This window comes from Phodopus roborovskii, unplaced genomic scaffold (genome assembly GCF_943737965.1).
Source record: "Phodopus roborovskii unplaced genomic scaffold, PHOROB, whole genome shotgun sequence".
Classification (NCBI taxonomy): domain Eukaryota; kingdom Metazoa; phylum Chordata; class Mammalia; order Rodentia; family Cricetidae; genus Phodopus; species Phodopus roborovskii.
The window spans coordinates 8071804-8084494 of record NW_026126546.1 but is presented as its reverse complement, the minus strand read 5'-3'; the positions used below and the strand labels follow the sequence as shown (position 1 = coordinate 8084494).

The window sequence follows — 12691 nt, the reverse complement described above, 5'->3', positions numbered from 1 at the left end:
TCCAGACTTCCTGGCGCTGGGCTTTATGGGATCTGTAGTGTCTCGTGAGCTGCCGCAGTCCGCTCAGGCGCCGCCCGGAGGGGGGCTCTCGGGCTCCCTCTGGAGGAAAGCCGTTAGCCGGGGCCGGGCTGCCGTGCGAGTTATCTGGCAGCCGCGGCGGCGGCGGCTGCTGTAGCCGTCGCCGCCAGAGACGGCTCTCCCGTTAGCGAACTTCCCCGTCGGGTTGGGTGCGGCGGAGGCTCAGTGCCGCCCCAGGACCCGGCGCTGAGGGGAGAGTTACGCGCCCTGGGCTCGGGCGATGATGCTAGGAGGAGTTCGAGCGACCGCGCGCAGGCGCCCATAGCGGAGACCCATCGCCTGAAGAAAAACATAGCTGGAGCCCGTGGCGAGTCTTCCCCGGGTCTTCCTAAACGCCGACGGCGACGGCGACGGCGACGGAGGCGTCGGCGCCCCTGGTGGCAGTGGTGGCGACGCCCGAAGAGGCGGAAGAAGAAGAAGCGGCGGAAGCGGCCGCGATCGCGGTCGGCCAGCATCCAGAAGCCCTGTCTCCAGCCGGACGAGGTATGCGCGGAGCCTGCGACTGCGGCTGCGGCTCTCGGGTCTCCTTCCCGCCAGCCTTCCCCGTCTCCGTTGCCCACACTCCGAAAAGTTCGACCGCCACCGCCACCGCCACCACGGCGTCGGAGACGCAGACGACGGACCATGGAACTCGAGAACCTAGTGGCCAACACTCTGCTGCTGAAGGCTCGTCAAGGTAGGTGCACCTCCAAGCGCCCCGTCTCCTCTTAGGAACTGCAGTCCTTCGGGGAATCCTGAACTCGGTGAGACCTGGCTTGGTGCTGCTGCTTTGCCAGTGTCAGCAAACGCGTTTTGAAACAGTAGCGCTTGCCTAACATACACTAAGGGCTGAGTACTGTCCCATCCTCTGCGCTGCTAATTTGAAAGAGTATGGAAAGGTAGGAAATGTATACTCATTTCTTAGGGTTTTTGGATTGCCCGGGGAAAGGTGCCTGGGAAGTAAGATACTATTAAGAAACTTCAATGTATTCATGTAGCAGAATGTTGACCACATTCTTCGAGAAAAAAAAACCTAGTGAGTAACAGAGAGAAGATTTTGATCTTTTTGTTTCTTTAAAAAAATGTTTTTAGCTCCATTACAAGTTCATTTATGTCCAATGGGTCCTGGAAGGGGATCCTTAATGGGAATCAAATCTGTTCGACTACTTTTTTCCCTTCCCTTTCTACCTTCAAATTATTTGGGTATAGTGTTCAAGAAAGGGGAATATTACACTAGACTTTATAATAAAACTGCAGAGATTAGATAATGCTTTAGGTATTTAGACAACCCACAAGAACCAGGCTCTATTGTTGGTATTGCTTTCAACATTCCTATCTTCCAAGCTCCTACAGAACTGCTCATTGAACTCCTAACATTCAATGGCTTTTCTAGCCTAAAGTTCAAAAGTTACTTCTACAATTCTCCCAAAAACAACATGGTCAGGTCACAGCAATACCACACTGGTCTGGTACCAGCTTCTGTTCTAGTTAGGTTATTATTGCTGTGATGAAGCACCATGACTGGTGGCTTGAATAGTTAGGACCCCCATAGATTGATGTGTTTGAGTGCTTGGCCCACAGGGAGAGGCACTGTTAGAAGGTGTGGCCCTGTTGGGGTAAGTGTGTCACTGTGGAGGTAGGCTTTGAGGACTCATATATGCTCAAGCTATACCCAAAGTGGCACACAGTCTCCTGATGCCTGCAGATCAAGATGTAGAACTTTCAGGTCCTTCTCCAGCCCCATGTCTGTCTGCATGCTGCTATGTCTCACAATGATGATAGTGACTAAACCTTTGGAATTGTAAGCCAGCCCCAATTTAACTTAATTTTTTTTTTTTTTTAAATAAGAGTTGCTTTGGTGTCTCTTCACACCAGTAGAAACTCTGAGACAATGATCAAAGCAGCGTGGGGAGGAGTTTATTTCGGCTTATACTTTCAGGTAAGAATCCATTACTGAGGGAAGTCAGAACCTGGAGGCAGGAGTTGATGCAGAGGCCATGGAGGGGTGCTGCTTACTGGCTTGCTCCTCATAGCTTGCTCAGCCTGCCTTTTTTTTTTTTTTAGAACCTAGGACCATTAGGCCAGGGGTAGCCCTACCCATAATGAGCTGTGTTCTCTTCCATCAATTACTAATTTAAAATGCCCTATAGGCTTGCCTACAGTTTGATCTTATGGAGGCATTTTCTTAATGAGAAGTTCCCTCCTTTCATTTAAAACTAGCCATCACAACCCTTTTCCCCAGTCTTCCAGAGGCTCTTGCCTCACATTCTTCAAGTGTGTCTGCATGTGATCCTTGCAGGGAGGTCTCCTTCAATGCTACCTAGTCACAACAGCATCTTCCACCTTTTTCCTTTGATTTTATTTCATACTGTTGATTGAAATTTATTGACTAATTATTTACTAATTTTTTCTAATCACTTAATTGTGTAGCTTATTAATCTTCCCTCCCTTACTTACTATATAGAGGAGGGGGCTACAGAGATGACTCTGTAGTTAAGAGCATTTATTTCTTTTGCAGAGAACCTAGATTTGGTTCCTAGCACCCACATGGTGGCTCATAACCTTCCATAATTCAAGTTCCAGATGATCTGACATCCTCTTCTGATGTCCATGGATGCCAGGCATGCCCATGGTACACATATAAATTTGGGCAAAACACTGACACACATATAAATAAAATTCATCTAAAATTAAAAAAATATATATATGCATATATATACATATATACACATGTACATATATATACATATATATATATATGTGTGTGTGTGTGTGTGTGTGTGTGTGTGTGTGTGTGTGTCTTTGGTTTTGTTTTTGGGGATGGAACACAGGCCTCCATACATATATGTGCTCTTATCACTGAATTCTATTTCCATACATACCAGACTATACTTTTTTGTTTATTTTGTATGGTTTTGGTTTTTCGAGATAGGGTCTCTCTGTATTGCTTTGGAACTTTTCCTGGAACTCACTCTGTAGACTATGCTAGCCTCGAACTCACAGAGACCCACCTGCCTCTGCCTCCTGAGTGCTGGGATTAAAGGCATGAGCTTCCACCACCCAGCCTATGTACTTTTCTTTTCTTAAAGAGATTTAAAATAAAGTTACTATGTATATGTGTCTGCCTGTCTCTACCTCCCACTGCCTACCCCACCATGTCTGTGCATGTGGAATGGAGTGTCTATAGAGGTCAGAAGAAGATGTTGCATTTCCTAGATTTGGGTTACAGGCAGTTGTGTGCTACCAAATGTGGGTGCTGGAAGTAAAACTCATGTTCTATACAAGAGAAGTATGCATCTTTAACTACTGAACCCTTTGTCTCATTTTTTTTTGTTTTGTTTTCTAATTGACCATTGCATTCCCAGTGCTTTTAAGGTATTTGACACATGGTAGGTGCTTAATAAATATTTGTTTAAAAGTAAATATAAATATCTGCTGAACCAGTGTTTATAAGTAGCACTGTATAGTGTCATGTTCGATCTAGTTTATAAATTTTGGAAATGGAAACTGAGAAATTTTATACTTAATTAAATTAATACCTAGTTGAGACAAATTATTATACTTCATTCATATTAATGTATCTACTCAAATAGTAAGATAGATTAAAGATAGTAATATTTACAATAAAATATTTTTGACCATGAAAAAAAATATTGTCTATTGTGAATACCATATTGATTAATGATATTTTAATAAAGGAACAAACAAAAAGAATTTTGGGGAGGGTCTAGGTGTGATACCATCGCTGTGTAACCTCAGCATGAAGGAAATTAATGCAGAAGGGTCCAGAACTCAAGGCCTATCTGGACTACATAGTGAGAGTCTGCCTCAAAAACAAAACCCAATTTTTAATCTAAATCCTTATCTTTTCAAATTTAGCAGGACTTAACAAAAAGAGTGGTCGTAGTAGAAAGTGGAGAGAGATCCTGAAGTTGCCCCCAGTCAGCCTGTGCTGTGAGCTAAGAGATTCCATCGGTGAGTAAGTGGTGCCTCTTATGTCTGGAGGGTATCTGACATTACATCCTTACTTTGATGTTATTAGTTCTTCAGTTCTATGTTTGCTTCAAAATTTTTCTGATAAGTTTCCCATATAACTTCATTAGTCTTTTGTGTGTAGGAGAGACTTTAGGTCTTCTAGAGTGTAGCTATGAAAGATGATTGCTGACTTTTTTTTAATTAATAAAAGTTAGTATATGTGGAGGCTACAGAGTTGGCTTGGTGGTTAAGAGTTCTTGCTGCTCTTGCAGAGGACCCATGTTTGGTTCCCAACATCCACATGGCTGCGCACACTTGTCTGCAGCTCCAGATTCAGATACCTTCTTCTGGCCTCCTCCAAGCCATGTGCACATGTGCACAGACATATATGCAGGCAAAGCACCCATACACCTAAATTAAAAACAAATTAAATTATATTTTTAAACAATGTCTGTGTTTAACTTTGTACATGTGAGTGCAATGCCTGTGGTGGCCAAAAAATGCCTGTGGTGGCCAAAAGAAGGTGTTAGATCTCCTGGATCTGAAGTTGCAGGCTATTGTGAACCACAGTGTGAGTGCTAGAAATTGGATCCAAGTCCAAGTCCCATTTCTGGGCTCTTTTTTTTTTTTTCCTGGTTTATCTGCTTCATGGAACTTGAAGGCCAGAGATCCAGGGCTGTCCATTTTCAAAGCATTCCTGGCTCATGATACTGCTGTCCGAATAACTCAGGAGGAAAAGATGACAATCTCTACGTTCTTACCATCCTGGATAGCATGTTGGGTTACTAAGAGAAAATGTGTTAAAGGAAGCATGTGTTAAAGTATTAGGGGAACACGTGGTGTCCTCCTAGGGGAAATGTGAAATATAAAATGGTCAAAGTGCTCTGACCTCAGAATACAATCTGCATGAGGCAGAGACAGTGCCCTCCAAATACTTCAAGAACATTTAGACTAAAGAGAAACCTTTTTCATGGTTGACCCATTGAGGGAAACTGAAGAGTCAGATCTGTTTTCTGCACAGCAGAAGAACTCTGATGTTAGAGTGTTGTGGCTGAGAAACAACTACAACAGGAACAGACTCAGCTAGGACTCAGTTGTCAGAAGAGTGGTTCTAAAGATGATTTTGTCCTCTTTGTTAATACCAACTACAGACAGTATCGGGAAAATAAGGAGAGTGAAGAGGAAGCAGTAGCCTGCATCTCAACAGAATATCTGCCAGGTCCTCTGGGCTTGGGCATTCTGGGTATCTTTGAGTTTATCTCCTGTAGGTAGAGACAGAGTCCCTCTTTGATCCAACCTTCTAATCTTAGAGAATTAAGTCACTGGTCAGTGGTGACTTACAAAAATAAATAAATAAATAAATTGCACCGTTAAATGCTTTATTCATTTAGGTATATTTTTTGATACATTTATGTAGGCTAGGCTGGACTTGAATTTGCTACATAGTCAAGGATTACCTTGATCTTCTGATCTTGCTTTTACCTTCCAAGTGCTAAGATTTTGGGCATGTACTGCCATTCACGCTATATATCATGGTATATATGAAGCTAAGGATTGAACCCAAGGGCATTGTGTATGTTACATAAGGATTCTGTCTACTGAACTCAATCTCTAGCTTCCTTGCCTAGACATTTCCATATTTAAACCTAGTGATCTAAAAGGAATGGCTTAGACTCCCAGAATTACTTGATATTAATAAATTCTTTAATGGATGGAGTTGTTATGGTTTGCTCACTTACTGTAATTCTTCGGCTTTGGAGTTACTTTTAGAAACCAGCTATATTCTCTCATTTCAAGATGACAGCCACTGTCTTAGTTCACCGTTGTGAAAATACCATGACCAAAAGCAACTTGGGTAGGAAAGGATTTATTTAAGTTTAGAACTCTTAGGTTATATTTCATCACCAAGAGAAGTCGAAGCAGGACCTCAGGGTAGGAACCTGGAGATAAAAACTGAAGCGAAGGCCATGGAGGAAAGCACTTACTGGCTTGCTTCCTATGACTTGCTCAGTTTGCTTTCATATAACCCTCAGGACCACCTCCCCAGGGGTGGAACCATCCACAATGATCTGGGCCCACCCATGTCAATCATCAATCAAGACTTACCTACAGGCCAATTTTATGGAGACTGGAGAGATAGCTCAGTAGTAATGAGTGCAGGATGCTCTTACAGAGAATCTGGGTTCAATTCCCAGCACTCACACTGTGGCTTACAAACATCCTTAAGTCCAATTTCAGGGGATTCAGTATTCTCTTCTGACTTTCAAATATTCATATATATAAAATAAATCTAAAGAAAAAAATTCCCTTTTCCTAGATATGTCTAGGAAGGTTTGTATTGACAAAAACCAACACATGTAGCCACTGGTAGGAGAGAAACTGGCCTCCTTCCCTCCTGTCTCCCTTCTGTTCCCTCTCCTTTTGTTTTTAATTAGCATACAAAGTAATGGGCTTGTGCAGTAGTACTCATATTTAATCCCAGCATTCTGGAGGCAGAGGCAGAAGCAGGTGGATCTCTGTGTGTTCCAAGACAGCCTGGTTTACATAGGAAGTTGTAGGCCAGCAAGGTCTACATAATGAGACCCTGTCTCATAACAAAACAAACACAAACAAAACAAAGTAATGGGTTTCACAGTTGCATTTAAATCCACATATACCATTAGACTTTGCTCTTATTTGCCTTCCCCTGCTGCTGAACATTGCTTTCTTGCTGAAGGTTGACTTGTTATAAACAATACTTTTGTTTTAGATATTTTTTTGGGGGAGTGGAGTTTGGGATTTGATTTCTTTCAGTACCCCTGGCTGTTCTGGAATTCATTCTGTAGCACAAGTTGGCCTCAGACTTACAGAGATTGCCTGCCTCTGCCTCCTTAGTGCTGGGATTAAAGACATGTACCACCACCACCTGGCGAGCTACCTGGAATCTTGTTTTATATTCTTCTTGACACAATGCTGGAACATTAGGTCCTTATTCTCAGAACAGTGTCACTAAGGTAAGGAGAGGCAAGGGATACAATATTTTCTATGGAAAGGAAAAAAGAAGCAAATAGGAAGTTAAAAATCATTAAGCACAAAAATACCAAACAGATCAATAAGCACAAATAATTTAAATGTTGTTTGCAAGTATAAAAAGTATCAAGACGGAGTTTTTAAAAATTCTGATTTAGTACATTGCTGCATATGCAATTTATTCTAGATATCTAGGCTGGATGAAATAGTAAAAAGTTCCCTTTATACTCCTGTCTTAGCCTATTTCAAGTTAGACTTTGGAAATTCTTACTAATTCTAGTTGTTTTGGGGTTTACCTTAGTATTGGTTACTTGGTTGGTTGGTTTTGTTTTTTGAGATAGGATCTTACCATGTAACCCCGGCTGGTCTTGAGTGTACAGCCCTTCTGCCTCAGCCTCCAGAATGCTGTGATTGTAAGCATATGCCACCACAATCAATTCACTTAATTTTGTTTTTATTTATTTGTATTTTTTTTATACTTGTGTGTGTGTCTATACACCTTTGTGTATGTGCATGCATAGGCTAGACAACGTTATGTGTCTTCCTTGATCATTTTCCACCTTATTTTTTGAGACAGTCTCTCTCACTGAACCTGGAACTTGGCAATTCAGCTAGACTTTCTGGCCATTGAGTCCCTGGACTCTGCCTGTCTTCACCTCTTCAGCCCTGGGATTACAGGGACACCCCACCATGCCTTTTATGTGGGTGCTTCATATGTGAACTCAGGTCCTCATGCTTCTGTAGGAAGCACATTACCAACTCAGATATCTCCCAGCCCCTGCTTGAGTCTTTTAAATGTATAATAACTCAGTTTCAATTAGTAAATAGAGCAGAAGTTTAGAAATAATAATAAAAATAATATTTTTGACTTTTACTATATTAAATGAAAACAGAAAGTAGATTAAGAATAGAACTTAGTATATAGTAACTACTATGTTTATTTCTCCTCTTTCCCCAGAAAAGGATTTTAATAGCCTTTGTGACAAGCAGCCAATAGGAAGACTTCTTTTCAGACAATTCTGTGATACAAAACCAGATCTAAAGAGATGCGTTGAATTCTTGGATGCAGTGGTGAGTTATTCATCTCAGTGTTTCACTATCTGATTTTGTGCTTTTGAATACTAAAAACTAGACTTGGCAAAGTTGGTAGTTGTCTTGATGTCATATTTTCCTCCTTCTCCCCTTCCCTCTCTTTTTGAGATAGGGTCTCACTTTGTAACCAAGCTGGTCCTGATCTCATTTTGTAGGTCAGGGCTCTCACAGTGATCTTGGCCTGGCCTTGAACTTGCAGCAATCCTGCCTCCAACTCCTGATTGCTGAGGTTAAAGGCGTGTACAATTCCTGGCTCCTGACGACTGTGAAAGCAGTAAGAGATGAATGCTGCTCTCCATCTTGCTTTCTTCTTTAAAACATATTTTCTTTTATGTATGAGAACTTGCATGTTTGTGTAGATGTGTGCCATATGTATGCCTGGTGCTTCTGGTACCAGAAAATGATGTTGGATCCTTTGGAACTGGAGTTGCAGGTTATTGGGAGCTACCCACCATGCAGGTTCTGAGAACTTCTCAGCAAGAGTAGTAAGTATACTTAACTGTTAACCATATGGTAGCCCTGTTTTGAAGGTTATGGACTAGTGCACTATCCACATTTTAGAGTCAATATCTCTTGCTCAGTTGATCCTTTCTAGAAATACCTTTGTGGAAATATCTAGGGATATGTTTCCATGGTGAATCTAAATCCACTGAAGTTGACAATGAAGATTAACATACCCCACATCCACCCTCACTGACCTTTTTTTTTTTTCAGATGGGGTTTCTTTGTGTGGCAGCCCTGGCTGTCCTGGAATCCACTCTGTGGACCAGGCTGGCCTTGAACTCACAGAAATCAGCCTGCCTCTGCCTCCCAAATGGTGGTTTAAAGGCATGTGCCACCACACCTGCTCTCCTTAACATTTTAACTCCAGTATTATCCTTACATTCTTGGACAAGTATTTACATTTAATCCATAGAACTGTTCTCTGGTTCTGAGGGTGTCATGTCAGAAATACTGTTGGTGAGTAACATCACTAACTTTTCTCTTTTTCCTAATATCTCTAATCAGGCAGAGTATGAAGTTACTATTGAAGAGGAGCAAAGAGAGTTTGGGCTATCCATCTTAAATAGATTCTTCAAAGAGGTATGGTTTCTTCTTTCTAATAAAGATTTTTGTAAGTAACATGAAATACATAGCTCTTTTTAAAACTGTTTTGGATAAGATATAACAAATACATAAAAGATTTTAATTTTTTACAAATGTTTCTCTTTTGTATTTTTTTTTTTAGATTAAGAAGAAATAACAAACCTCTTAGAAAATTTATTTAAAGAATTTAATTTTGTTTTATTTGCCTAATTTGAACTAACATTTTTTCCTAAAAGTTTTTATATCTTAGTTTTTATTCCTTCTTAAAAAACAAATCCATTTACTAATTTGTTTTTTTATAATTTATTTTATGTGTATTGGTGTGAAGGTGTCAGATCTCCTGGAACTGAAGTTACAGACATGTGTAAACTGCCATATGGGTGCTGGGAATTGAACCCAGGTCCTCTGGAAGAGCAGCCAGTATTCTTAATCACTGAGTCATCTCTCTACACCTGTTTGTTTATTTTTATTGTACATTAGTTAGTTAGATTCATCTACATCCACACAGTCCGGTGTCTCTCTATGCAGTAGTGGCTGGCCCAGAACTTTATTTGCATACTGACTGACCTTAGACCCACATATATCTACCTCAAGGACTGTGCCTACCCAAATTTTTTCTGTTTTAGTGTGCACCTTAGGGACTCTTCTTATACATTTCTTCTTAGTTTGTGGGGCTTTTTTTTTTTAAAATCACATCACGATTCTCTAGTTTTCTGGGGTTTTGCTCTTTAAAAAAATGTTAATGGGTGTTTTGCTTGTTTATTTGTCTGTCCACCACATGTACATAAGTTTAGTGTATTGCCATATTAATACAAGTAGAGTTCCATGCCAAAGGCCTAACACAGGTGGAAGATGTATCCCATTTTAGATCTAACCACTTGCCACCAAAGAAGCATTTTTTTTTTTTCTTTTGTTTTTGAAACAGGTTTTCTTTGTACAGCTTCAGATGTCCTGGAGCTTGCTCTATATAGATCAGGCTAGCTTCGAACTTACAGAGATCAGCCTGCTTCTGGAGTGCTGGAATTAAAGGCATGCACCCCCACTGCCCAGCCACAAAAATAGAAGTTTGAGGAAGATGTAGATTAAGCATTTCAGGCCATCTGTATAATGACATGAGCTTTAGGTTTAAACAGAGGAGGAACTGAGGCAGGAGGAATGTATAATGGAGTCAAGCCATAGCCTGGCTGGTTGATTATTGATCATGGTTTCAGTTCTGGTATTGCAAGATAGCCTCAGAAATTTTTTTCTCCCTGTTATGTAACAGACCCCAGCTGTCCTGGAACTAGCCCTGTAGACAGGCTGTCTCAAACTCAGAGATCCACCTGCTTCTGCCTCCCAAGTGCTGGAATTAAAGGCATGCATCACCACCACCCAAATATGTTTTAATTGAAATAAAATTATATTACTTTTGCCTCTTCCTTTCCTCCTTCCAGCTCCTTTCTTGAACTCTCATCCCACATGTCTCAAATTGACACACACACACACACACACACTCACTCTCTCTGAACTGAGTCAATTTTTGTTGTTTGCATGTGTCTGGTTTCAGGGCTGACCAGACTGCTTTGGACAGTTGATAAGGGGGTTCAGCCTTGGGAGTGGCCTACAGTTCTTCATCCAGGAGTAGACCCTGAAAAATTTTACCCCTTTCAGTTAACTTGTCTATAATTTTTAACGATTGCCATTTTTCTGATCTTATTTATGCAGCTATTTCTAGGAGAGATTTGATATAGATATATCTTTTGAGACTGGGCTCCCAATGATCTATTGATATCAGCATCATGCCTAATTGAGGTTTTCTGTAATGATCTCTGTTTGCTTTATATAGAGAGAGGCTTCTTGGATGAGGGATGGTAACTACACTTACCTATGGGTATAAGGATAAGATTTAGAATACTGTAAGGAATTATGCTTGCCTTAGTCACTGTTATGTTGTTGTGAAGTGAGCCTTAAGTCCAGATCCAGATGAAGAGCCAATGTTTTTCAGCAAAAAACAGTTTATTAAAACTTGTTACAACTGGAATTATTGTTATAAATAACTTCCTTTATTGTGACTTGTGTTTGGTAGGTATTTGGAAGTACTAGGAGGTGGCTTAATTGGTAAGAGCTTACTGTAAAAACATGAGGGCTCAAGTGTAGGTCACCAGCACTTACATAAAAAATTGATACATACCTTTAATGTTAGTGCTGGGGCAGTGGAGATATGAACAACTTAGGGGCTTGATGGTCAGCTGGTCTAGTCAGTCAGTAAGCTCCAGGTTCAGTAAGAGACACTGTCTCAAAAAAAAAAAAAAAAAAAAAAAAAGAAGACAAAAATAGGAAGATACTCAGTGTTGATCTCTGACCTCCATATGTTCATATATAGATGCTTATATCTGTGCACACACGCACACACACGAGAGAGAGAGAGAGAGAGAGAGGGGGGGGGGAGAAACAGTTCTGGGATGGGTTCTATGATAAAGCAGTAGAAGGGGAACAGTGATAACAATGGTAGTTAACATTAGTGACTACTCCTCTAAGCCTTATGCATGTAATAAATCACTTCATCTTCACAACAACCTGGTGATGTGCTTACTGTTTTTATGTGATAGGATTGAAAACATAGTTACATGATTTACCCTTATTTGCACAGCTAGTAGATATTGGGGCCAGGGTCAAACATGTAGAGATTGAGGTATCATTTGGGAGAAGGACAGGGGCTGATTTGTGAAACCAAAACACAACATCAGCCTTGTAGAAAATAGGGGGGAATGGGTACAGAAAAACTTGAATAAGACGTAATAAAAAATAAAGAAGGGGAAATTAATTCTGATTCTCCTTTAACACAGTAGGGTAATTATTATTTGAAACATCCTGATATGTTCAAAGTGACTAGAAGAGTATGAAATTCTCAGGCTACATCAATAATGGTTAGATAGAAATGAGAGATAGACATTCCTATTACTCTGATGAATACACATTGCTATAGAGACATTGAATTGCTATAATGTACCCCATAAAGATGAACAGAGTTTGGGCCAGGTATGGTGATGCACATCCTTAATCCCAGCACTCAGGAAGCAGAAGCATGTGGATTTTTGTTTGAGGCCAGCTTGGTCTACATAGTGAGTTTTACCAGGCCATTCAGGACTAAATCCTGAGACTCTGACTCAAAAAATAACAAAAAAGGATAAAAGATATACAGGAGTGCAAAACAAGAATGTAAGAAGGGACAAGCCTACTCTCTAGACCAGTGGTTCTCAAAATCTATGGATCATGTTCCTTCAGGACAGGGGTCATACACCCCTTTCACAGGAGTCGCCTAAGACCGTTGGAAATATCAGATATTTTACATTATGATTCATGACAGTAGCAAAATTACACTTACGAAGCAGCAACAGAAATAATTTTAGGGTTTATGAGGAACTATATTAAAGTGTTACAGTATTAGGAAGGTTGAGAACTGCTCTAGAAAGACATTAATCCTTTTAGAAGG

At 40.6% G+C, this 12691-nt stretch overlaps 1 protein-coding gene across 4 annotated transcripts in view; it reads left to right on the top strand.

Annotated features, from left to right (window-relative positions):
• Nucleotides 1–15: 15 nt before the first annotated feature.
• Grk4 (G protein-coupled receptor kinase 4) overlaps nt 16–12691 on the top strand; it is a 64544-nt gene continuing 51868 nt past the window's right edge. The window contains exons 1-4 of one of the 4 annotated variants that reach the window (XM_051200235.1): nt 16–754; nt 3937–4032; nt 8000–8112; nt 9142–9216. In XM_051200235.1, coding sequence (XP_051056192.1) covers nt 703–754; nt 3937–4032; nt 8000–8112; nt 9142–9216 — 336 coding nt within the window. In that variant the 5' untranslated portion in view covers nt 16–702. The remainder of the gene's footprint in view (nt 755–3936; nt 4033–7999; nt 8113–9141; nt 9217–12691) is intronic. The other 3 variants (XM_051200236.1, XM_051200234.1, XM_051200233.1) reach the window with 3 other exon arrangements.